The sequence below is a fragment of the Spinacia oleracea genome, chromosome 3 (genome assembly GCF_020520425.1).
Source record: "Spinacia oleracea cultivar Varoflay chromosome 3, BTI_SOV_V1, whole genome shotgun sequence".
NCBI lineage: Eukaryota > Viridiplantae > Streptophyta > Magnoliopsida > Caryophyllales > Amaranthaceae > Spinacia > Spinacia oleracea.
In genome coordinates this window covers 11,079,213-11,105,285 of record NC_079489.1, presented here as the reverse complement: position 1 = coordinate 11,105,285, position 26,073 = coordinate 11,079,213, and the positions used below count along the sequence as shown (strand labels likewise).

General features: G+C 37.4%; 3 protein-coding genes across 6 annotated transcripts; 1 reads left to right on the top strand and 2 right to left on the bottom strand.

The window, feature by feature from the left end:
- Window positions 1–1,313: 1,313 nt before the first annotated feature.
- LOC110787354 (60S ribosomal protein L18a-2) lies at window positions 1,314–3,799 on the top strand. The gene is made up of 4 exons (XM_021991963.2): window positions 1,314–1,471; window positions 1,970–2,085; window positions 2,178–2,241; window positions 3,284–3,799. The coding sequence occupies exons 1-4, from the start codon at window positions 1,457–1,459 to the stop codon at window positions 3,623–3,625; spliced, it is 537 nt and encodes a 178-aa protein (XP_021847655.1). The 5' UTR covers window positions 1,314–1,456; the 3' UTR covers window positions 3,626–3,799.
- Window positions 3,800–7,706: 3,907 nt separating this feature from the next.
- LOC110787346 (uncharacterized) lies at window positions 7,707–8,438 on the bottom strand. The gene has a single exon (XM_021991954.2). It carries the CDS (start codon window positions 8,436–8,438, stop codon window positions 7,707–7,709), a length of 732 nt encoding a protein of 243 aa, XP_021847646.2.
- A 5,093-nt stretch (window positions 8,439–13,531) lies between these two features.
- Window positions 13,532–24,067, bottom strand: LOC110787355 (protein NPGR2). 4 transcript variants are annotated; one of them, XM_021991967.2, is made up of 6 exons: window positions 23,676–24,067; window positions 22,696–22,967; window positions 19,109–19,361; window positions 15,733–16,949; window positions 15,045–15,195; window positions 13,532–14,047 (listed from the first exon to the last, which is right to left on the bottom strand). In XM_021991967.2, exons 2-6 carry the CDS (start codon window positions 22,951–22,953, stop codon window positions 13,728–13,730), a joined length of 2,199 nt encoding a protein of 732 aa, XP_021847659.1. In that variant the 5' UTR covers window positions 22,954–22,967; window positions 23,676–24,067; the 3' UTR covers window positions 13,532–13,727. The 4 variants fall into 4 exon arrangements, with proteins under 4 accessions (XP_021847659.1, XP_021847656.1, XP_021847657.1 ...); XM_021991964.2 differs by having other exon boundaries at window positions 22,696–22,970; window positions 23,676–24,066; XM_021991965.2 differs by lacking the exon at window positions 23,676–24,067 and adding an exon at window positions 23,457–23,557 and having other exon boundaries at window positions 22,696–22,970.
- Window positions 24,068–26,073: the final 2,006 nt, after the last annotated feature.

Genomic DNA, 26,073 nt, shown 5'->3' with positions numbered 1-26,073 from the left:
TAAATTTGTCAAACGCTACCCGCTACCTTAAACGCTACTAATTTTAACGTTTGATAAAAGTTACTCAACCGCTACCTCAACCGCTAACCGCTACCTAAACCGCTACCTAAACCGCTACCTTGTCAAACACTCACAAATTTTACAAGTAGCGTATTAACTCGGTCAAAATGCTACTAATACCTCAAACGCTACCACCGAACACGAACTTAATTGACGGAATTGATTTATTATTGATATTCATCCTGATCACAACTCTCATTTACTTAAATGCCTTCATCTTAACATATTTGAAGAAGTGTGTTCTAGCTTTTCCTTACACCCATTCACTTGGATCTCTATAGTACTCTTCTTTTAAAGGAACAATCTTATTCTCCAAGTGACTTTAGCAATATCTATATTTCTTCTTAGGTTCAATAGTGTGGTGTGGTGAGCATCATCTATGTGTTAATTTGGTTCCCTTTTCAACGGCAAAGTTAAAAAAATGCGGGCTAGATCCACGTGTCCTCGTATATAAGCCTAATTTTACTTAATTTTATGTGCTTTATTGTGTTTGGCCGAGTCGTGTCTTGTAGTGTTTTATAAAAAAATATGACTTAAGCCCAACCTATAACTTCATGTACAGGCCATGCCACACTTTTATCCTATTGGGTCGGGCCGCCCCCAACCATCTTTAGGCAATTGCCAAACACGAGGCTGGACCCAGCCTAGAGCCATCTTTAGGCAATTGCCAAACATTTGTCCTTGTCTATTCAATATCATCATCCCCCTTCCGAACGGGAACTTTGATGGTTGTATCTTGTTTGCAAAATGTTGATATGTTTGTTTTGTGATCTTATGTAAATTATTAGGTGCATTTAAGGGTATATTTATGCCTATAAGTGGTTTACTGGTGTTTCTCATATTTTCTCCTCACTTTTAAGGGGAAGATGTGAGAGGGTGCACCGTGCATCCGGTGCACTCGGATGCACCTAATACGTTGTAGTGATCTTGTACTTGTATTATTTCTTTTGCTGGGGATTGAAGCTTGGCGTTGACAAAATCAAAAAAATTTGACTAATATTGCCAAGTGGCCCAAGTGTACGTGTGTATTACAAAAATAGGGCCCATTTTTTTGGGTTAACAAAAGGTCCATTAATAACAACCTATTAACGACAAGCCCAAATTTCGTCATTTATGTGATGGGTTTTACAACAAGAAAATTGATCTGTCATAAGTAACCCACCCGCATATGAACAAAACGGGTAACATCTTATTTGAAACCCGACCCGTCCCAATTTTGAGCTCCAAAAAGGCCCATCCCAAAATACATGTCCATTAGATTAGGGTTTACAGTTTACTACTCCTTCATTTCTCACCAAAACGGTTGATATATAACCTTACGAAAACCCTAATTTCAGTCTTCTTCCAATTCCGCAGCTTAAACCTTTCAGTGGAAGAGAGTTCGAGCTCGGCGAAAATGGTTCAATACAGGGTCAGTAACAACCTCCATACTCTTCCTCCTTTTTAATTCTTCATTTAGATTTTAACGATTTGATTTGCAATTTCTTCATTTAATTATCTGGGGTTTTCTTTTAGAAACAATTTGCTAGATGATTTGATATAAAAATTCACAAATTTTTGCAATGATCTTCAATTCAATTTCTCGGTTTTTCTATTTTAATTAATTTGTTAGTGGGGTTGATTTAGATTTCAGGAATAGATTAATTTCCAGAGGTTTGATTTACTTTTCAGTATTATTTTTTCTTGCAATGTCTTTGATTGTGTTTCTGGGTACTTTTGTCATTTTGGATTATTTCTGTAGAAGAATTGATTTGCATCGCACGAATTTCTGTAAAAATCATCGTTTAATATGAGAATGTGTTTAAATAAAATGGGTATTGTTTATATATAACTTTACAAATTTTGATTTAAATTTTACGAACTTCTACAAATTAGTCGATTAATTTTCTGGGTTTTATTTTTGGTACAGTTTCATCAATACCAAGTTGTTGGTAGAGCTCTTCCAACTGAGACAGATGTCACACCAAAGATCTACAGGATGAAGCTTTGGGCTACCAATGAAGTCCGTGCTAAGTCCAAATTCTGGTATAATTTGAATTTGATTTGATTTTAATTTGGGTTAATTTGTTTTTTAAAAATGATTTTAATGGAAGTTTTTTGTGGCTGTGATTTTGAAGGTACTTTTTGAGGAAGCTGAAGAAGGTTAAGAAGAGTGTTGGTCAGGTTCTCGCCATCAACGAGGTATAATTTCTATAGAAGTTTTGCAATGAAATATTTGGTGTTTTTTGTTAACGTGGTGGTTTCTATGGATATGGGTTTTTGATTCGGGTTTAAAATAATGATGCTTTTGAAGCGATTATTATGATATTTCAGATGTTTGCTTTGGATTTGGAACTAATACATTGTTGATTTGGTGTTTGGGATGTTGGATGGTTAGAGTTTAAGAGTGTATTTAGTTTAATGGATGATTATTAGGAGTACTATTTTTGATTAGGTTTCGACGTTAGTTGGAAATTTGAATGTTTTTCTTGTTATCCATCCTTTTGGTTGTTACTAAAGGAACCTTGTTTTTGGCCGATTAGATATTCAACATGCTTTATAGTTCTACATTTTTAGTAACCTGTCTTGTTTGTTGATTGATGTTTTTCCATGGTGTTCTATGTTATGTCAACATGTCCAATTGGTCCAACTTGTCTATATTGTGATTTTTTATATGATTTTGGTCCAAAATGAACTGTCCATGTCCATTTCCATATTCTAACATGCTTACTGAGATAAAATGAAGAGTCCAAGTATCATAGTGTTTGCCTATGTTGTGACCAAACTTCTATATTGTGATTTTTTATATGATTTTGGTCCAAGATAAACTGTCCATATCCATATCCATATCCATATCTAACATGCGTATTGAGATAAAATGAAGCATCCAAGTATCATAGAGTTTGCCTATGTTGGGACCAAACTTCTTATTTTCTCCCTGTATTGTAACAAGGTTATGACTATTCTGTTATGCTTGAGCTCTGAAAAGCATTGATTTTTTAATGTCTTGTTTGCAATAGTTTTTGTTTTAATCTTGCAAATGGACTTTAGAAGTTAATCTAGTGTTGCAACACTTCTGGAATGCTTGTTCTCTGAATAGCACTACGGTTATCACCGTTGTATAAGTGAGTTTGAACAATAATCTAGTTTATTTTGAATGGTGTCGAGACTTCATGATTTGATATGTTCTAGTTTCTGTCACATAGTTGGTTGTTCTAACTCATACATAATCATTTGGTCTTAGATTTACGAGAAGGATCCTACTGTGATCAAGAACTACGGCATCTGGCTCCGTTACCAAAGCAGGACCGGTTACCACAACATGTACAAGGAGTACCGTGACACAACCTTGAACGGTGGAGTTGAACAGATGTACTGTGAGATGGCATCTCGTCACAGGGTGAGGGCACCTTGCATTCAAATCATCAAGACCGCTACCGTACCTGATGAGCTTTGCAAGAGGGAAAGCACCAAACAGTTCCACAGCAGTGACATCAAGTTCCCAATGACCTTCAAGAAGATCAGGCCTCCAAGCAGGAAGCTCAAGACAACATACAAGGCCTCAAAGCCTAACTTGTTCATGTAAGGACAAATCTCTTAAGCAGGGTGTTATAGTCAGTGGCCAAAATTTTGTCTTTCAGAACACAATTTGAATTAGTATGAGTGACTTTGGTTATTTCATAGTTTGTCGCAGACAAGTACCGAGTTTCTTGAATGTCTATTGTTTTCTTAATCATCTTAAAGATCGTTTTTGGGTGGATCTCTGTTTTATATTTGGTGATCTACGGCTGCATTAGACTTTGGAGTAAAAGTGAATTTGTTCTCCACCCTAGTATTTGTCTGCAGTATCAAAGGGACCAGTCCCTAATTTCTTGCTCTTTATGCTGCATGATTTATTGATGTTTTGTAATTCATCCAATGTTTAAATCTTTCTATTAAAGTTCCATGAATTCACAAATTATTTAGTTCCCTAGGGAGCACCTGGCTCTTGTGCTCTAGGTTTGATAGCTTCGTGCTTGCTTCCACACTAATTCCGGCAAGCTTCGTGAAACCTCATGCGTCTTGCTACTTAACCAGCAATTCTGGCAAGCTTCACAAACAATCCCAAAAAAAATTTAATTCGTTTGACGTAGCGTTTGAGGTAACGAGTAGCAGGAGGCAGTAGCGTTTGAGGTAGGGCCATAGGCTTAATCATGCATCATTTATAGAGGTTCAAGCTAAGAACACAAGTAGTACTAGGTCATTACAAAAATCAAACTAAACCGAGTATTACTTGCTCTTACCGATAAAATATCGGAGTAGAAAACCAAATAAAAGTAAATGCGCGTCTCTTGTTCCTTGTATGATGGACCTATATTAAAGGTAGCACTACTTCAATTCAAGCATGCCAAAGCCTACAAACATAGAGGAAGTAAATTCCCATAACTGTTATGAATTGTCAAATACATAACATTGTAATTTTGTACAAACAATGGTATAAAAAATAAGAACACTGGTACATCGTACCCCTGTAAAAATTAACAGCATACCCCTATGATGGTTTCACATACATATGCTTCTTATTTTCCATATAGAGTGAAGTCATGAGTAATATTAGTAATAGTTGTGCCTAACATTTAAAATTATTTCCATTAACCTACAATGTGTAACTCCGATCTCAACCCGAGGAAAACCCGTTTAAAATACAAACTGTTATAACGCGTAACCCTCTTAATTCGAATACTTTACAACCCGTAACCTGTTTAATTCGAATCTTAACCCCATAATAAATTTAATCTCGCTATTGATCGTAAATTCTTAACAATTTTAAAAGTTAGGTATTACCTTTGTCCCCCTAATTAAGGCCTCAAATATTAGAATTTTTAAACGTATTAAAAATTGTGATTTTATAATTGGAATCGAATTCACCTAACCCGAAGTACAACCCTCTATCCATTTTATCCCACTACTGATTTATCCACATTGTATGAACCTATCATTAAAAACCTGAACCAAGATAAACTTGAACCGATGTAACCCAGCCATATATGTTCAACCCGACCCATTTCAGAACCGATATTAAGTTCAAATACTATCTCATTTTTTTATTGTGTTACACGTACCATTTTAAGTACTTGCCCAATCTCAAGTTTACTCTCTTGAAATCAAGTCTGATCAAATCCATAAGTTTCATTAGATTTAATCAGTTCTGAGTCTAGTAAGTTTAGATAAGTTAAAATAAATTCAAAAAATTGATTGCAAATAAGGTGAAGAGAACGCACCCCCCTCCATTTTTCTTTGTTCTACTCACTTATTATATATGTGGTCAAAATAATAAATAAATAATTGGTTATACTTTGTGGAGTATTTATGAAGGAAATAAATTATGTTTGCTAAAAACCAAAAACCAAAGAAACCCACATACCACATCACCATGAAGAATACAATTTTAACTCTGTGAATGTCCATCACTCGTCGAATCACTACTTATATATTCCCGTGCGTCTAACATGATGGAGACAGACAAATGTTCATTCAACTCGCTTCATCAATTTTATTATTTTAATTGAGATATAAAATATTTTATGGAGATATTGAAGATAATAATATCATGGAATTGAGAATACTCCAAGTTGTAAGATTTCAGATATTAGTAAATTTATTTGGTGATAGTTTTCATATCTTATTGATGTGTTGTTTCCAGTACGTTAATAAATAGCGGGACAACTACATACTTCTTAAATTGTTAATAATAAAAATTAAAGTACCCAATAGAAAAGTATGACTAACACCTAATTGTTTTAGTTATCAAATCAGTTTATATATTTTTCCATAAAAAATTTAACGTCGCACATACAATTAAAATTGGTAAGTCGTGCATCGCACGGGTCTTATTTTCATATATGCAAAGATATTCATAATTTCATTGTATAAATGCATGAGAATATATCATGAGATTGTATAAAGGATTAAATGAGTATGTATTTATATTATTAATGTTGTCAATAATATTATTGAGTATAAAAATAGTAAACAAAATTGCATTCTAAATAAATTGTCCATTATGGGTTATTTAAGTAAAATATTCTAAGATAAGATTACGTCAGATAATAATCCGTATGATTAAGATATTATGCATGAGATTGATCTCACATCTCTTTCACTGAAGTTATCTGTAATCACCTCCTGTCTCCAATCCTTCGTGTTGTGGTCGATCAAGTCACTTAGCGTAACCAGCTCCTCATCGATCTCACTTTCAATAAATCTGCCAGCAACATCAGTGAGCCACGGGTCCTCACGAATCCGAACGCTTGCCCCATTCCCAATTCTCCATATCATCCCTTCCAAGATTAGTGCCTTCGAACTCCATACGCTCTTCCAAGAATAACTACAGGAGTAACCTAGTGATGAGTCAAGGAACGAGCAATTCGGGTAGTACTTGCTTTTCATTACTCTCCCCAGAAGAGTGTTCTCACCTTGTACCAACCTCCATGCTTGTTTCCCCAATAGAGCATCATTAAACACGCTAAGGTCTTTGAACCCCAGCCCGCCCGCACACTTTGGCTCGCACATACTACTCCAACTCCGCCAATGCATCTTTCGCTTACCCTCCTCCGAGCCCCAAAAGAACTTGGCCATTGCCGATTGTATCTCCTGTATAACTGACACTGGAAGCTTATACACACCCATTAAGTAAGTTGGGATTGCTTGAATGACCGACTTTAGTAACACCTCCTTACCGGCCCTTGAGAGGAGCTTCTCTTTCCAACCTCTTAGTTTTTTCCATACCCTATCCATCAATGCCCCAAAAATAGCCTTCTTTGATCTTCCCCAATAGTTGTGATACCAAGATACTTCCCCTGTCTCGCCACTTCACGCATTTTGAGAATCCCCAACAGCTCCTCTCTACGTTCTCTTCCTACCCCTCCACTATACGAAACCTCCGATTTTTCATAATTAATTTTCTGCCCGGAAGCCGCTTCATATTGGTTGAGAATATCAACTATCATTGAGCATACCTGTCGGTTGGCTCTAGTGAAAAGTAGGCTATCGTCTGCAAAGAGAAGATGTGTGACCATTGGCCCATTTCGGCTTGCTTTAACTCCGTGAATTCCTCCTTCTTTGGCCTTATTTTGTAGCATTCGGGAGAACGCATCAGCTACCAAAACAAACAGAAACGGGGATAGTGGATCCCCTTGTCGGAGCCCCCGGGAAGGTAGAACCGACCCACAAACCCCTCCATTAAATAATAAAAGAGTATGTGACAGAAGAAACACAATTCATTACCAGATTAACCCATCTTCCATCAAAGCCCATTGTTAAAAGGAGCTTTCTCAAGAAACCCCATTCCACTCTATCATATGCTTTGCTCATATCCAACTTCATTGCGATGTGCCCCTTCCGGCTCTTGCTTCTTTTCTCCATAGTATGGAACAACTCTAGTGCAATAAGGGCATTATCAGTGATTAATCTCCCCGGGACGAAGGCACTTTGGTTTTCTGTCACAATTGATGGAAGGATTGATTTTAGTCGGATCACCAAGGCTTTCGAGGCTAACTTATAAAGAACATTGCATAAACTTATTGGTCGAAACTCAGAGATCATTGTTGGAGATGTCACTTTCGGGATCAGAGCTATATTGGTTTTATTTACTTGTTCCGGAAAACGGGAACCATGCAAGATATTGCTCACATAATCAAATACATCATCTCCAAGAATATGCCAGAAACGTTGATAGAAGATAGCATGCATACCACGATCTCTTCGTCTAGAAGCCAACTGGTCTCGAACTTGAAACCCTTCTTCTCCCGACTATTCTTCCCCTTTCTTCGATCCTGTGTTCGTACCACCATTGCTACATGATCAGACTTGTAGCGAATGAGATGTTCCACCTTCGTGTTTGGGTAGAGAGTTAGCCAAGCCGGCACTGCCAACACTCTGTCGAGCCGTTCCCTCTTGCAAGTGGCCGGGGTTAGCCCCCTTTCCCAAGTATACCAACTTCCCCTGTACCCCATGTCTCTAAGCCCCAAATCATCTACCACCTCTCTAAACGAGCCCATTTCCTTTCTTTCCGTACCTGCTCCACCCTCTTGTTCCTCATATCCTAAAATTTCATTGAAGTCCCCCCCAAAAACTATCGGAATCTCCACTCCTTCTGCCAGGTGACGCATTAGGGTCCAAGTTTTGTGCTTGTTTTCTCCTTCCGGCCACCCATATATTCCGATAAATCTCCACACCCTGTCACCATCTTGGACATCTCCGCATATGTGGTTTTGTGAATAAGATACAAGATTAAAAGACACCTTCTCCTCCTTCCAGAATAAGCATAAGCCCCCTGCCTTACCTCTGCTTCCTACTCCAAAAGAGTTCGAGAACCCCAGCCTTCCTTTTAGTGCTTCACTATCCAGTTTGCTAATCATAGTCTCCGAAATGAAGACCATGTTAGAGGCATATTTGTTACTCCACCGACGGAGCTGTCGAACTGTCCAGGGGTTGCCTATCCCCCGGCAGTTCCAAATTAAAATACTCATTGATCTCGGCGGGGTTGGGTCGAACCAACCTCCGCCAAAACTAGAAGGCTCGCAGACAAAGGCAAAGCAGGTTTGCAGCGCTTCACACTCTCTTTAGCTCCTTCTTCAATCTCCATATCCACCACCTCCCTGTGGCGTTTCTGGTCTAGCTAGGATCCCTTCACTCGGTACATCTAGGTTCTTCTTTTCCCTAGCCTGTCTCTTCCACGAATCCGAACGCTTGCCCCATTCCCAAAATCAATATTGAAATTGAAATTGTTAATCTGATTTGGGTTGCATTTGGGGGTGATTGAACATCCATTTATAGTTGTTATGGAGCTCCATAGATGCAACAACTCAGCTTGATTGTATTGACAAGTGGAAGAGATTGAATCAAGGAAATTGATGAATAAGATGAGCTATTCTAGTTCTAGACTTCCAGATATTCAAGTAGGTTTGATGAGTAAGATTTGAATTGCAATATGGTGGTGACAAGTAGACTGAGTTGCCTTGAGGTGGTGACAAGTAGAAAGTGGAGCTTTTGACTCCCATGGCCAAAGTGACGTGAGGAAGAAGAAGAGAAAAGAGAAGCTGACTTTGTTTCATTTAGGTGCTAATAAGGGTAGTTTAGAAATTTTTGGGCTAATTTTCATAATTTAATTACCAATAACCAAAATTAAAATAACAATTTTGACTAAATTAGTTTCTGAAAATAATATTTATAAAGTGCAAATAATTAAATTTAGTTTCCGAATAAGTCGTTAACGAAAACGTTATTTTAAAATCTTTTATAAGTTACGAAATATCCCAAACAATGATAAGTTTGGGAATGGGGCAAGCGTTCGGATTCGTGAGGACCCGTGGCTCACTGATGTTGCTGGCAGATTTATTGAAAGTGAGATCGATGAGGAGTTGGTTACGGTAAGTGACTTGATCGACCACAACACGAAGGATTGGAGACATGAGGTGATTACAGATAACTTCAGTGAAAGAGATGTGAGATGCATCCTAGCCATACCATTAAGTTGGCGTGAACCGAAGGACGAAATTACTTGGGCTTACTCGAATGACGGGAGGTACTCAGTGAGGACGTCATACATGTTAGGCAAAGGATTAAATTTCGATAGCTTGTACTCTGCTTGGTCGACTATATGGGGGCTGGAGGTGTCACCGAAAGTGAGGCACTTTTTATGGCGCATGGGAACACATTCCCTACCAGTGAAAAGCCTCTTGAAGTACAGACACCTAACCGAGGATGCTTTGTGCCCTTGGTGTGGGTTGGAGGAAGAGAGCATGGGCCACGCAATCTTTAGTTGTCCCCGTGTCCAAGAACTGTGGGAGGTAAGCCAATGTTTGTGCCTAACAAAGTGGAAGGAGTTTGAGACCATGTGTGACTTCATTGAAAGCTGGAAGGGGGTAGACGTGAAAGTGCAGCAGTGGGGAGCCACGTTGGCTTGGGTTATATGGGGAGAGAGGAACTACAAGGTCTTTCAAGACAAGACAACTACGAATGAGGTCCTCATTAACCGCGTGCAGCGACTAGTGGACGAGCAAGGGAGCTACGCATCACGTATATACAGCAGGCCTGCCTGCAGTGTTCCCAGAAGTGCAAATATATGGGTAGCTCCTCCGAAAGGTGTGATTAAGCTGAATGAGGACGCTTCTCTAGCAACGGAAGGGTGGATTGGTATAGGTGTGGTTGCAAGGGACTGGATGGGTAAGGTGCAATTTGCAGCTTGTCGAAGATGTCGAGCCCACTGGCCCGTGGAAATAGCTGAAGCAAAAGCAGTAGCCAACGCAGTCAAATTGGGACGAAGGTATGGCTTGGAGGACGTGATCATCGAAACAGATTGCCAGTCAGTTCTGTCCCGTTTGTCCAAGAACGCAATATATTTCTCTGACCTCGATACAATCTTAGGAGACATTTCAGAAATTAGCTCCTCTTTTAAATCAATCTCCTGGTCTCATGTTAGAAGAGACGGGAACGCTGTAGCCCATCAGCTTGCTAGGCTAGTTCCTTTTGGTACCGAACAAATATGGGAGAATCATTGCCCGACGGAGATCTCTCCTTATGTACTAATGGACGTTTTGTCCCTTGATTAATGAACTAGCTTCTTTTCCCCCTCAAAAAAAAAATATAGAAGATACATATAACTAAATATTATAGTAAAATATTTTACAGCATATTAAATATTATGACTGACTATTTTGATCTAAAGTAGTACAATTTAAATTCATCAACAAACTAACAATCTTAAGTGATGGGATATATAGATAAAAAAAATAGTATTTATTTATTAAAAAAATAGTTTCTTGCCATATGATGTACAAAATACTTCTGTACATATAAAATACTTCGTAAGTAGCTTGTTGCCATAATATATCATGAGTATAATGATTCAAATTAGGAATTACTATTATTTTCATTGTATTACGGAGTATAATCTTTGGTGTATATTTGTGAGAATTGCTTTCCTATTTAGCCTACATAGAATTTTAGAAGAAAAATAAAATAAAAGTTATTATACAAGGACATTTGTCAGCCTCAGAATGAGTGCCCTGTGTTTTAAGAGAGTGTATAGAATATAGATAGATAGTGTAGACACCTACTTTTGTCCCCATTCCCGCAAGGGAAAGGTTCGATGATGAAAGCATAAAAACTCCACTTGACAATGCATCTCCTATAAAATAAACGAATCTCGATTCCCCATTTCATTTCACCCGAAACCTGCTATTTATGGAAACCTGCTAAAAATAGTAACTGCCGTAAAAGGTAGCTTCTAAAAGTGGAAAATCATAAAAGATAGAAACCTGTCAGAATTAGGTGTTGCATTCCAACATAAATCCTAAATGAGATAGAAAACTGCGAGAATCCTATTCCTAATAGGATTCGGAAATAAGAGTTACGTATTAATTAAAATCCTAACGAGCCTAGAGTTCGTAACGGGCCCAGACGCATTCCGTCATAAAATTGATACGCGCTAAAAGACTCGAATTAATCTCAAACTCTACGGATTTTAGGAATCCGAATCTGACTAAACAAAACTGCCCAGACCCTATTTTCAACGCCTGGCTCTGGGTGCCGAAATCTTCGGTGCCCAGGCCTGGGCGCTGAAAATACCTGGGTACGTCTCTTTTCCTAATTCTTTGTGGATTAGAACTCTGCAATTCTATCTTTCCACGAACTCTTCCCTATAAATAGGCCCCTAGTTTCGACGTGAAAGAACACATAACAACACATAATTATATTCTGAGTATTGACTCCAACCCTTAGCCTAAGCCTCTCGCTGCGAAACTGTTCACGCGTTCTGTCGCAATCGATCCATAAATCGAACAGAACGTATCCTGTCCCATAATTGAGATTCGTTAAATAAAAAGGAGAAATAGCAAAGTCAAAGTGGTTAGTTTTCTGAGAACCGTGACGCACCTCTCAAGGGTGCGTCGTAATGTGTCCCTTTTCGATGATTTAACTGCTTTCCTCGCCCTTTTTATGAACTGTTAAACTAACCTAATCTGATTGTTCTATCACGCCTAACAAATATAATATTTTTGGGAAATCGGATTATCATGCTAGGTCCCTTAATGCTATTTAAATCAGATAATCACGATCGAATTAGTGTTATATGTTGCATATTGCTAAAATCAACTCAGATTAGTTTGATAGTCAACGCATGTCCCTTCAATTATTTATGCTGAGCTAGTAAGGATATCCTGCCTCTGGAGTTATCGACGAGCGAATTACTCCTCTCGGTAGTTACAGTCCCCCGAACCCTCAATCTCTACCTTGCGGGTGTATATTGAGAGATCCCCACACCAGGGATCACAAAGGAACCTACGGCCATCGTGGTCAAACATAATTGCACTCCCTTTATGTCACGATAACCGGGTTTTGTCAGTTTTTCTCATTGTCGTTAAAAACTGAATGGCGACTCCTATATTACTAGTCAATTGGGTGTATACTCACAGGAAATCCAATTACACTTGATTGAATAAAAAGAATCGTCACACCCACGAGGGACAAGGTCACGCATTAGCCTCGTGCTTTTTCGACCCCCTCACAGATAGATAGATAGATAGATAGATAGATAGATAGATAGATAGATACGCTGCAAACCCTACTAAACGTATTTTCCTATTATTCTAGTAAACGTAATACGAAGCAAAGGTAATGTGCGCAAAATATATTCCTAGTATCCTAACTATATTCTATAGTAGATTGCCATCTAAAATCTTTTCCTAATACACGGATTCTAATATATGGAATAGGAAAAGATTTTAGATGACAATCTTTTCCTAGTACACGATTCTATTGCCAATTATATTCTATAGTAGATTTCCATCTAAAATCTTTCGTATCTAATAATATTCTAAATATTCTATAGTAGTTTATATTCTTACGTGTCAATTGAGTGCCCTGTGTTTTAGTAGAGTACTAGATATATTATTTTTATAACAAAAAAGTGAAATATTATATTGCATGTTCTTTTGTCATAGTGTCATGTTCTTTTTTGCTTATGCACATATGTTCTTTTGGTGCACCATGCTTTATGTTCACCACGGTCCATAGTCCACGGATTGACAAAAAACTTGTGTTTTTGGTGCGATGACAAGTAAGAACCCAATACCAAATCATAATAAGAAAACTTTCATGGTTAGAAACTTAGAACCATTTCCATAATCTCAGATGCTGTATCTGGAACGGTAGCTTGTATGGCATGAATATCGAGTTGGAAGAGTGGTTTTTCAATAGACAAACCATAGAAGCTGTTTCGACAGCATTTTCAGCAGCTAGTTTTGCAACATAGTGGATTGTCATGTGCACAGACTTGTTGATAGAGATACCTTATGATACTTTCTCAAAATGTATCATCATTTTTGCTTTACTCCAACAAGTATATGATTTGTAGCCCTTTAAACTGGTTTTTCTAGGAATAATATTTTGGATAAATTGCAAGTAGCAACCTAATCCATGACATGAGGCCAAGAACTAGATTGCAAAACCATGCAGTAAATAAGATCCTTGGGAAAATATGTCTTTTGAAACTGTGGTGTATGATAACTTGACTTTAAAACTGTGGTCTATATTTCAGGAAACTGTTCTAGCCCGGCCCGGCCCGGCCCAGGGAGCCGGTGTGTTTCCTAGAGATAAAATTTTCTATAACAAGAAGTTCTGTAGTCTGTACAACAGGGGAACAACACCTATCTGAAGGGTTCAACTGGAGCAGTCTCTTCAAGAAGTGTAGCAGCCTCGAAACATTCAAGAGCTTCAGCTGTTGATCCGCCTTCAGGTTCACATCTATGGAGTAACCCAAGAATGCGCCACGCCATATGATTAGTCCTGTCAAGACGAATTGCTTGTCTGATGAAGCTTGTAGCAATTGGCAGGGATTGCTCTCCGAACTTCACTAGAAGTTTAGACATGGAGATCAAGCTAGGGATATGGTTCGGATCCTGGTCCAGCGCTTCCCAGAATGACTTCTGAGCTTCTTTTTCAAGGCCCTTGGCTTCGTAAAGTAAACCTTGTTAACAATACATCATACACATAAGCATCAGTACTAAATCACAAAATCAATCACAAAGCTCATTCAGGAGTCATAAAGACAGGTAACACACACAGATAATTTTTTTGGACAGGCACACGTGGGCTTTGGGACGGCCCCCCATCTATCTCAGCCACTATGACCCGCCCATTTACAAGCCCTTGCATAGTTGCATATGAGGAGGAAGGAGGATGAACACTCCACATTGTTGTCGCCAACTACGTTTGATGGCACACCATAAGTGTGGAAAAATTTGAGGATGAGTTGGCAGGAAATTTGTTAATTTGCTACTTTGGGATATGTTTGAGATGAGTAACTAGAGAGAGAGGAAAATATATTAGTGGTCAAAGAGAAATGGTATCAAGATGACAAACCCACCCATACGACTAGCTAAAAAGTAGAAGAAAGACAAATATCTTGGTTAAAAACAAACCCATGCCCGCAGTGGTGTTTTATAAAACATTCTAGCATACCAAAATAAGAAATGGTAGAACTAATTCAAAATACCCCTGAAAGGAATATGGTAGAAGTAGTCCGCAGAACTAAATAAATGGAGGTAGTAAGAAGTCGATATTTTGAAAATATATATTACAAGAAAAAAAAAATCTAACTAGACCAACATGGCAATGTTTTTCGTTATGTATAAATCACCAAATATGGTCGAAGGAGTGTGAATACTACAAAAGCACAATGTGTGTAAATAAAATTAATAAAAAGTGGGAGTATAGAGTAAGCATATAGCAAGTCATGTTTTCATAGCATCAAATGGGAGGAGACAAGGTTTTTGTCTCCAGTCACTCCAAAGTCCACGGATATGCACATACGGAAAGAGGGGTTGGGACTAAATCAATAATGGTTTCATCTAAAGGACTGGTAAAAGAACTGCAAAAACTTTATATAACTTCCTCATATTCTATCAAAACTGTCAACGTGGGCCAGCAAGAAATGTGATGGACTTGAATATAACAACATTTACCTCTGGAGTGACATCTAGAAGCGGAATGACGACAAAGAGCCTCCGATTTTGAGAGGCAGACCTCAGCATCTCGCCATTGTGATAGGCTTGTGTATAAGTTGGCCAGGTCATGCCATGTCTCCACCTCCAAGCTTTTATCTCGCTCCTTCCTCTGTCAAGAGAATTAATTGCAATATGTTATCATTTCATTAGGCACCTAACCAGAGCAGACAATTCATCAAACTTTCAAATTCACAGTTTTTCTCGAGTGCATATTTTCAAACACCTTATCAAACCAAAACAGTCACTTGCAGCTCTTTTTGTACATTTGGTACAATGTTTGCAAGTTCTTGAGCTGATCAATATCCTTCTGTAGTTGAACATACTTGTGTTATACAAGCAAATACCATGAACATAAAAAACAGCACTAATCAGGTTCTAGCTCTTCAATTGCAGTGCACATAGTTCATGAAGCTCGATAATACTGGTATTAGTTTGATGATCTAATATTCCTATAGAGTGATTATCAAATCTGACTTTTCACAACTACGACCAAGAGTTGTTTTAAAAAAGTATTTAATGAGGAAACCAAGAGTTTGGATTTGTGCATTATTTGTAGTGAACATTCAGCAAATCAGTTTGAAGCTAGCCAGAATAGTAGGTGGACAGTCAGAAGGATATGGAGTCAATTAACCAAAGAGAAATATACCTCTAAAAATAATTTTCCAATGCCACAACTTTTCTTACGAACTTGAAGAACTGCAAGAACATGAGTATATGTCTGTATAGCAATCTTAGTTTTGCCTTGCGCAATTTCGAGTTTTGCTCTGGTTCTCAGTAATTCAGCATGTTCCCACTTCCCAGTCTGCTCCAAAGCAGCATTGACTATAGTTTCTGCATCAATATAGCGCTTCTGTGCAGACAGTATACGAGCCAAAAGAACCCATCCTGCAGTACCTGAACTAGCCTCAAGTTTCAGCAGCTTTTTTGCATATGAGAGTGCCATATCCAACTTCCGCTGCTCAGCATTTTCTAAGGCAAGATGGTATATGACGTTTGGGTCTGTTTCTTTCGTCAGTGCTTCAGCAATTCCCAACAGGTCTAAGGCTTTAGATTGCATCCGTACTCTTTTGGATTCGGAAGTAACCAACTTGGATTGTGCTGAGGATAAAATACCTAGCAAGCAGGTGGCTTTACAGACCAGTTGTTGACAGTCTCCATCCAGTCTCTTGATCACTTTTTCAGAATACTTGATCCCTTCTTCAGAGCAATTTGTATCTTGAGTACAGATTTTTGAAGCAAGTAATAGCTCACGGGTGCAGTTGTGAATTTCTCGGTCCTTCAGAAGATTCCTAAGTAGGTTTAAGCTAACCTTATCCTCTCCTAGACCGTGATAACATAGCGCTAGACTGCCATAATTATCTTTCCTGTCTATGGTACCTGCAGGTAGTTCTTCTAATTGACGGGCTAGGATCCCTAAATCTCCTGAAGTGGATAGCGCAAAGGAAAGGTGATCCATGATTGACGGATCCCAGTCGATACTTCCCTGAAGAAATTTCCTCAGTGACAGTAAAAAAAGAAGAATTGCCTCTTCTACATTGTCACTAGGAATATATGCTCCTTCCACTTGGAAACGAAGTGTTGGGGGACTTGCATCAATACCGCTGTACAATAGAAAAATTGCAAATTCTTTCTCAATCCTTGCTTGAGTTCCCATTTCAAGATTCCAATCATAGAGTAATGCATGCCGATATGATGAAATTACTTTATTCGGAAATAAAGCAAGTTTCCACAACTCAGGTAGTAACTCAACTGTATTATTCAAGGTCTCCTGCAATTTACTGTTGGTGGAGAACCTCCCATTCAAACCCTGTGGTATTGCTGACTCAACCGTGTCCACAATCACCTGGCATGATTGAGCAGCTTCTGCAGAAAGATACATAAGTTGAAATTAGGCTTTGAACTAATTCTAGAATCATAAGAAACTGGCTTTCAATTTATACCATGACTCGTGAGGGATGCCCTACAGGTTTAATATACTACGCTACTCAAAGAGCAAGGGAAAACACATACTGCTACTTCGAATTTATAAGAATGATAGGGCATACTGAATCAATCTCATGCTTAGTTTAAGTCATAACCACTTGATTATACTGAGAAACAAAATCTGCGCATCATGAAAGAGCTCCACGTTAATTCTGAGACAAATGTTATGATGGAGATCAATAGAGTAAAAGGCAGCCAGAGTCGTCAGTGTACAAGAACCACTGGAATATGGATACATTGATCATAACCCTTGGCCAATTATGAACCCTATATTGGCAGGTACTCCCTTCATCAGATTGAAGTTAAAATTTTCCATTTTGCAATCTCCCAAAGCTAGTAAGTTAACGTCTATCATTATTTAAAAAGAAATCTCTTTACTTTTTCTCTTAAGTTAAAGTTGGGGACCACAACCACTCACTTTTTCTCTACTTTTCACTCTCCAAAATATCCGTGCAAAAGGTTGATGTAAACTTAAATACGGGATGGAGGGGGTACTTGATAAGTCTGATCTCTTGCTCCAAGTTTTACACTGTTGGGACTTTGGTCAAAAAGGACCATGGGTATACTCAAGCTTTTCAACTGTACAAACATTTGGTTCATGCTACTTGATCTTTTTATTCTTTGAGTTTCTTAAGTGAGATGTTAGGAACATAGGACGGTTTAATTAGAAAGATATAGCAATTGATTATTTTAATTGGACGAACTTAACCCCCTAGGCCACTATGTATGCGATGTAAATTTTATACTATAATAGGAACAAACAAAAATTTCCCTCCATATCCAGCATTCTGAAGCCTCATCAAGATCTCTTCAAACCACTGCCGGAGCTTACCCGACTACCCGTTGGGCATTTGGGCCATTTCAGCTGATCACCCATCAAAAAGCCTATTCTGCTCTTTCACCTCAATTAACTAATTTCAGGAGAAATAAGTTCAGATAAGGGCCAATAAGTTCCAAAATGTTCGTATAAGTTCCAATAAGGGCTCCCTAGTTTGCTTAAAATCTACAACATAATTTTATTTTTCAAAGAAAAATTCTTTTATACTGAACATCAGAAACTAGCAGAAAGTACAAGAACGGAAAACAAGTCGTCCTCATAAAACCAAAAAAACAGATTTACAAATTAGCCCATTTTAGTTGAATTTCTCCCACTTGACTGGTAACTTCTAAATTCCCCCCATCTGCCTCAGCCCAAAAAAAGGCTAAATACATAATCCTATCACACAGAAAACCAGCACTCAAAACTGCTCCTTCGAAACTTCGCGCATTCCGTTCTAACCAAAAACACCACAAAATCGGCATAAAAGCATTTCACCACAAAATCTTCTGCCCCTCCACCCTTCCAAAGCCCACAAATTGGACTTGCAGCAGATCCAAAACAGTATGTGGGATAACCCGGTACTCCCCATGCACAACAAAAATCCTCTTCCAAACAGTACTTGTCATCTCAAAAATAAAGGAAGGTGTGTAAGCAAAGAACACGCCGGACCTTAAAATAAGCAAATCCTCTCTCCTTGTACTATAGTGCCTAACATATGAATGAATTTTTTTTATCATTTCACATCTGTATTGCATCAAATCAGCCTCTAAAATATAGGATGCATAAAAGGTTCCACCTTACCCTCATGCTTTTACATACAAATAAACCCTCGAGTTGATCAAATTATATGTTTATGTCGTGACATTTATGTCCCAAGTCCCTCTTTTCTTAGCAATGTTATATCTAGACTCTAACTAGCCAAAATTCCAAAGGATCCCATCCATGAATTATCCAAGCCTGACATAATCACTTTGACCTTAATGTCCTGCAAACCAATCAATCAAAAACTTCCTAAGAAAAAAAGGCTACTCTGAAAAAGTTGTTCACAATAATTATGGGCTTCCTACAACAACCAAACAGAACAAGGATCAACAGAGTGCCTAGACAGATAAGTCGTACAAATGAGACATGAACATGTTGATCACAGCAAACTAGCATCTGTAGTCCAAACCATAAATGTAAGTATGAATAATAGGTTGAAAAGAAATCAAAAGAATACCTTCAAACCTTCCAAGAGCCTGTAATGACTTTGCTTTGAGAAAAATTGCTTCAAAAAGGAGATTAACAGCATGCATTGACATGGGCAGCACTGCATCACTCTGTGAATTGCGTCTTTGTCCCTCGCATTTTCTGGCTAATGAAACTTTAATATTAGGTGTAACTGCATCAATGTCAATGCCTTCAAATACGCGAAATGCTGCTTCTACATTTCCCTTCTGGTACTCAAGTCTTCCTAACAAAGCTCTGGCTTCCTGTACAACGTAGCAGCCATCAAGAGACCTTGCAGAATTATTCTTTTCCATATCTCATTAGAGCCCAATTATTTCAATTTCATTATTTCATTATTTCATTATACCATAAAAAAGATATCTTATGTTTCTATCTAGATAAGGCTACAAGTTATGAACCGTTGAACACTAAACAAGGCAATTAATCCTTGTAATCCAGCTCCAAAAAAGGCTTGGGAGAGTGAGTGTGCATTAAGATTATTTGTATCTCCTTTCTTCCAAGATTAAGTATTCTCCTTTTTCTTTTTCTTTTAGAAACGAATAAACCTATTGAGAGGGGGAAAATAGGTGGGAAGTCAACTAGAGGAAGAGAGTGAATTTTAAACCAACAAATACCAGCTCCTAAGTGTCAAGTGGTTTCTACAGCAACCAATCAAAACTTGGCCGGTAGATGGAAATTTCCTTCTATGATAATATCAGGTGAATTTTTCTTAACAACACCTCACAAAATACAGTCATACACACTTACAGCAAACGATATTTTCCTGTCTGGTAACTTTTCTTCTACTTATTTTATCTATTTTGTATAAGTTTTTAAAATATGGATTTCATGATGTAAGCATAGCATATTTTTATGATAATACCAAAAGTCAAGTGTAATTGCCGTAATTTAACTCTATACGGAGGACTTCTACTTTTTTGCCAGTGGGCAACAACGGGCAGAGAGAGAAGCGGTTCATGTAACTTTAACATAAGATGGATGTGAACCAACAAGATGACCCAAATCCACCTATACACCAGTGTCCAGTGATACCACTAAGCATCAATCCATGTTATCAAGTCTACCTATATACCACTAAACACCACCCCGTGTTACCAAGTTCAACTATATACCACTAAGCATCAGTGCTTCCTCATCGTTCATATTGTATAAAAGATCAAGTCTCGTCATCGTCATTCCTAAGACCTAATCGCACTGGAAACTGCAACACAATGGTCGCAAGCCGCAACCATTCACTTTCATTTTCAGTCAGCTTTGGGTCACACTCTGATACTTCCTGCTTGGCATTTTTAAACCAACAGTCAAGACTTGAGGATTATAACAGTTCAGATGAATTGGGGTTTAAAAAAGGAAACCAAATGGCTTTAATTTCTCTCGAGTCTCATTACTCAAGACATATGCTCTAAAAAAGGAAGCAGAGTAATTGTCAATTACTCCACTTCCCTACCGCAACTGGATTTGGCTGCAGCTGGGTGGATGAACAGGAAGTACCTTAGCAGCAACCAAATATGGCATCGCCGAAAGTTTAGCAGGGAAGCAGAAAGATTAGGGTATCTAGGAGTAAATGGTAATGATATTACTTCTACCATTCCTCTCTCAATTAACAAGAGATATTGTCGCTAAACCATTTCCATAATTGGTCCTAGGTAAACGTAGAATACAAGAAAGCAAACGTAACCTCCAATTTATTCTGAAGATGGCTTTTATGGAAGTTCTCACTTTTTAGGCTTTATCTTACACCAGAAAAGTGATGTATCTAAAATTATAACCTCTCCTTGTTTCAACTCCACTCTCTACATAAGCATCCTGTTCGTACCGCTCCACAACCTTCAATTGTCATCTTTTTCACTCAACTGTCCCTCTTAAAGATCTTCGAACTTATCATCAAACGCGTCTTTTTATTTTCTGTTCAATGTCGAAATCTTTTGCATTCATCACTGCTGCAGCCAAAGTTATCATAAACACCAAATTGAATTTCAGTCCCCAATTATTGAGGGAGTCCCTTCTATAAAAGCTGTTTTTAATATCATTATGCATAACTTCTCTAAATTCAATATCCATCAAACTTAAAACTACCCCTTCCGGTAGCAGCAAGCCAGCAATACTATAGGCGTATAAAAGGAACTTCCCAGCCAATCTAACGATCTCAGATACACTTATAGAACTCCAGAAATGCAATAGCTAAGCTATTATTTACTTTCAACATAATCATGTCAAACAGTCATCTTCGTTTAGTAAGGTCATCATAAGAATTCAATCATATGTGCCTTTCATCACTGCCTTTTAGTCAAGAACACACAGTTCTGTGATAAACAGAAATGACGTGGCATTCTAATAAGTGAAATAACTCGTATGACATGATAGGATTGTGTTTGCTGTTTATCACCATCAAACAAGGGGACGTCCTTCTGAGGATAACTTACTTTAAAGTTAGCTAAGCACTTTACCTTTATAATCCCCTATCAAACCTTGTTAAGGTATCCATCACACTATTTCTTAAACTACGGAAGACATTTATCTTAAGTTTGAAAGGACTGGCAGAAAAGACTCATGTTAGCTGTAGGTTATAGCCAAATTGTAAACAGCTAACTACTTACTGCTATCAGTTCCTTCTATTTGTAAGCAGAGGAAAAGGGGTTAAGCTAGTTAACAATGAGTTGCATTTCTACTCGTACACCTTAATTTACAGAACGCAGCAATGAAAATTTTTCGGGGACTAAAAACAGCAAACCAATAGGACTTATGTTGAGGATAACGTAGTTATCCTAAAGGATATCATATAAGAGAGTTAAGTTATATGATATGAGACTATCTGATATCATATAACATAACTCTATCTCATAATATTCTATCCTCTAGGATAACAATGTTATCCTCAACAACTTATGATCAAGTAATATATCTATTGCTTCTTCAGCCAGTTTATCCTGACACATACCTCTTCTAGCTTAGATACAAGTTGAAAAGCTTCACACTTAATAAGCATTCCAAAGATAGGACTTTTGGTTAAAACAGCTGAGGTTACAGATGTTTGCACTGCCTTAACTATTATTCATTAAACAATAAGTAATACCAGTTCTTCAACAAGATATGATTTGACCTTTTACGTGGTAATAAAGCTTCATCGGTAAGTTAAACTGTGGTTCCACCTTCTCTTTAAGCACTACTACTTCACTTGCGTAGAAATATCCACATATGCAAGATTTTTTTCATATACAAAAACCCTGATCATCAATTTACAGTTGAAAGCATGATAACTTCAGAAGAAAACCCTACAGCAACTCCCGGTAAAATGACACCAGTAGAAATGAAGAAGGGTACTAATCATACCAAACTCCCTCTTCCAGCAAAGCAGGAATCATAGAAACCTTTTCAAAGTTCAGAGCCATATATAATTAGCTGTACTGAACAAAAATGGATATTGTACAATGTACACACACATTAACAATGTATAAGCATATACTATGAATTATCTATTGATCATAGCCTGCTAGGTATTGTTATTCACCTAACATAGTTACTAATAAATGACGTAATACTTAAAAGAGCGTTGAAGTCATTGATTGATAAACCAACCTCATAGTTCAAGTAACCACTTGCACGAAGAGATGATTCAGCTTCTTCAATGGTGCTTGTGGTTGTCTTAGGTTCAATCTCCCCACCTTGACCTGAAAAACCACTGGCTGAATAATCCCGGGTAGCTAAGGACGAGTCTGATGATTCAGCTGCTTCATCTGCCCTTACTTGTTTCCCTAAGAAAATGCACTTCATCATCTTCTTCAATCTGCCTCTTCCACCGGAACCCTCACTCTTTCTCCAAGGTTTAGCTTTCATATTACACACAAGTACTTCTTTTCCACCGCAAACACACATAACAACAAATGTCAGAGGAAAATCTTTGAGAGACTATGCTAATAAATCTCTCTTATGAAGAATTATGCAGCAAACACTGGCCATTTACATTAAATTTTTGACAAAACTTAACTAACACCATGACAAAAAGGAGAATCTATACATAGATATCAGAATCTAAGCCATCGTAAACAGATAAAACTAGAAGGGGCGAACTGCAAAATCTCCACAATTTCCAACAAATAAGCAAATATTCTTCACATTACCGTTCAAATCCCAGAACCCTCAATCTTATATCTTAAATCATGAAACTTGATCCCAATCAAACAAGCTCCAAACTCATCAAAAACCAAATTTACTCCAAAACCCATTAAACCAAATTCTCCTCCATTTGTTTTTTTTTAAAAAAACCCCACCAAAAACCCACTTAGCACCTAATAATCACAATGAAATGTAGATAAGCATCAATTAGCAAGAAAAAGTACCTTAAACCCAAAACCCAGTACCAAAAACTCAAATAGCACTCATTAATCACAATAGAAACACTGAATTAAAGCAACAATTAACAAGATAAAGTCCCTTAGAAAACTGTTATACAACACTAATAACAAAAATACACCCCATTAAAGCAAACAGTGAACCAAAAAAGTAGGAATCAAAATCATAATCAAAGGAATAAAAAAAGAAAAAGAAAAGTATTATACCTGTTGATTGAGAAAAAGCAACAAAACGTCAAACCCAGAAAACATTTTTATGTTGTGCAGTATATAAAGCCTCCAAAATGTAAGATTTGGCAAAGAATCCAAAGACCCACCAACCAATTTCTCTCTTTTCATTCTCTTCCTTTTCTATACATGTAAGTTATGGTATAAAATCAGTAATCAGTAAAAAGGAACTGCTTTTAAAGCCAAAAAATCAAACTTGGACAGATTGCAGCAACAATTTTGCTGAAATAATCAAAATAATTCTCCAAAAACTTTTAAAAAACAATTATTTCTGGGGTTTTATGGTATGAAACTGTGAGAGTGAGAAATGGTTGGTTTTTTTATTTGCATAAAATTTTGCAAGAATTTTGGAAGAAGAATGTCCCCGTTTTTGTTGGGGTCCAGTTTTATATATGGGTCTTTGTTCTTGGATTTTCATATATGGGTCAACTGCGTGCTAATTGACAATGATTTGTTTAATTTTTCGAGTAATTTAATTAATAATTAATTAAATACATAAAATGATCATCCAAACGTGCGCTAAGTTTGGGACTTGGCAATTGGCATTTCGTGGTTAGCGCAGTCTTTTAGTCGACAAACATCAATACTCCGTATTTTTTATTTTTTTCATATGGCGAGGTTATTGAGGAAAATACGTTGTATAAGAAAACTTTCGTAAAGACATATACTTTACTTATTTTCAAACTGTTGCAAACTTGCAATGTTACAGATTACAATTATAATGATAATAATCAGATTGTTATAGTGATAACCGGACTTTGACACTTAATTGATCATCATATGACTAAATTGCATGCCGAGAGTAGGAGTAATTATTATCATCGTCCTAACTTTTATTGGCGATATAATAAGAAATTAGGGGTTTAATTAAATATATTTTAAAACTCATACGGCGTAGAAAATAATAGAAGTATGATTTAGTTTAAATCTTGTGAAAAGAAACAAAAACTCTTGTAAAAGTTGACTGATTAAGACACATGTTGCGACTTACCTCATCCACGATGCTTGAGTGGTTAGACGGTATGTGAAGGATCTGGCGGCAAGGGTTTTGCCTTTAAAAATACGGAGTACTTTGTAAGTACTAACTATATAAACTATACCAAGTTTTTCCGTTTCATAATAATAATTTTTTGCCATCGTAATTTAGATATTATTCGTACTTTTATAAAACTTATGGAGTAATTTGCATTAACAAATTTACAACTCATTTTACCTAAAAAGATCTTAGGAGTATACCAATTTAAAGCTCTTAAAAAGATAGGAGTAGGTTAGTAATAAATCTATAACCTTTTAAAAGCAAGGAGTATGTTTTTACTATTCATTCAATAGTGTAGTCCCTAAAATGCCCTTAAATTTCTCACAATTTATGGTTTTGCCCTCCTTCTCAACCGTTAGACACGTTGTTGCAAATTGCTCGCATCCACCGTTTCCTTCTCCCACTTCATTGCTTCCCTTCCTCTCTTTGTTTAGGTTTTCCCCTTTCCTCCTGGGCTCCTCAGTCCTCACCCTTTCGGTGCTTCCCTTTCCGGTCTTCCCTTCCTTTCGCAGTTTCTTTTTCCTTGTTCTTTGTGTCCGCGGTTGTCCATGGATACACACTTGCCTTCTTTTCGCCGTATCTGGAATTTGATCTCTCCATTCGCCATTTTCTCCGATATAGTGGTTTTCACCATTTTCTTCTTCCTCGCTACGCGTACTCCTTCAGTCCTTCTGAATCTCCTCACTATCAATTCGTCTCTTTCTCCTTGGTATAATTCTCCTAATCTGGGTTTTTCGAATTAGGGTTTTGTTTCTTGTTTTTAATTGTTGATTTTGTTGAATTATGGCTGGTTTAATTGGATTGGTGTTTTTGTTTAATTTATTTCTAGGTTTTTTTTTGGGATATGGCTACGAAGCGCCACCAATCACAGGTTTACGCTTGGCTGCTTCCGCGCCATCTACAACAAACGCTGCTTCTCATAGGCTTTCTGCTGTTAGAGTTTGTATGAGGTAACAGGTAACTTACCCACCTTCATTTTTGTCTTTAATTTGGTTTTTATGCATATTTTGGCAACACTGGTAATTACCCGCCTTCAATCCTCTATGTAATTGTTATTTGTTATTTAAGTGAGCCTCCCTCTTTCCCCCAAGTAATTATCCTTCAAATTGTTCAATTAATTCTGTAGGGAATTTCAATTTCATTAGCAGTAGAATACGAATACACTTTTCATTTCTGTGTAAAATTATGTGTTAAATCAATCATATAACATACAATTAAGGAGTAATTATGGATGTAATGATACCTGCGAAGCAAACCCATGAAGGGTTTTGCTCATTTCATTGTATTCAAAGCAATAATGGTGCAAGAACTAGAATTGGTACTAGGGTTTCAGCTAATTTT

Bases quoted from the DNA above. Each gene is read 5' to 3' on its own strand.
- LOC110787355 (XM_056838676.1), bottom strand. From the start codon at position 22,992: ATGTGTGTTTGCGGTGGAAAAGAAGTACTTGTGTGTAATATGAAAGCT. The intron at 19,362-22,695 runs GTTGGTTTATCA...TACGTTGTACAG, and splicing joins GTGGTTACTTGAACTATGAG to GAAGCCAGAGCTTTGTTAGG. The intron at 16,950-19,108 runs GTATTCTTTTGA...ATCTTTCTGCAG, and splicing joins GGCTCTTGGAAGGTTTGAAG to AAGCTGCTCAATCATGCCAG.
- LOC110787346 (XM_021991954.2), bottom strand. From the start codon at position 8,438: ATGATTAGCAAACTGGATAGTGAAGCACTAAAAGGAAGGCTGGGGTTC.
- LOC110787354 (XM_021991963.2), top strand. The intron at 2,086-2,177 runs GTATAATTTGAA...GTGATTTTGAAG, and splicing joins CGTGCTAAGTCCAAATTCTG to GTACTTTTTGAGGAAGCTGA. The intron at 2,242-3,283 runs GTATAATTTCTA...ATTTGGTCTTAG, and splicing joins AGGTTCTCGCCATCAACGAG to ATTTACGAGAAGGATCCTAC.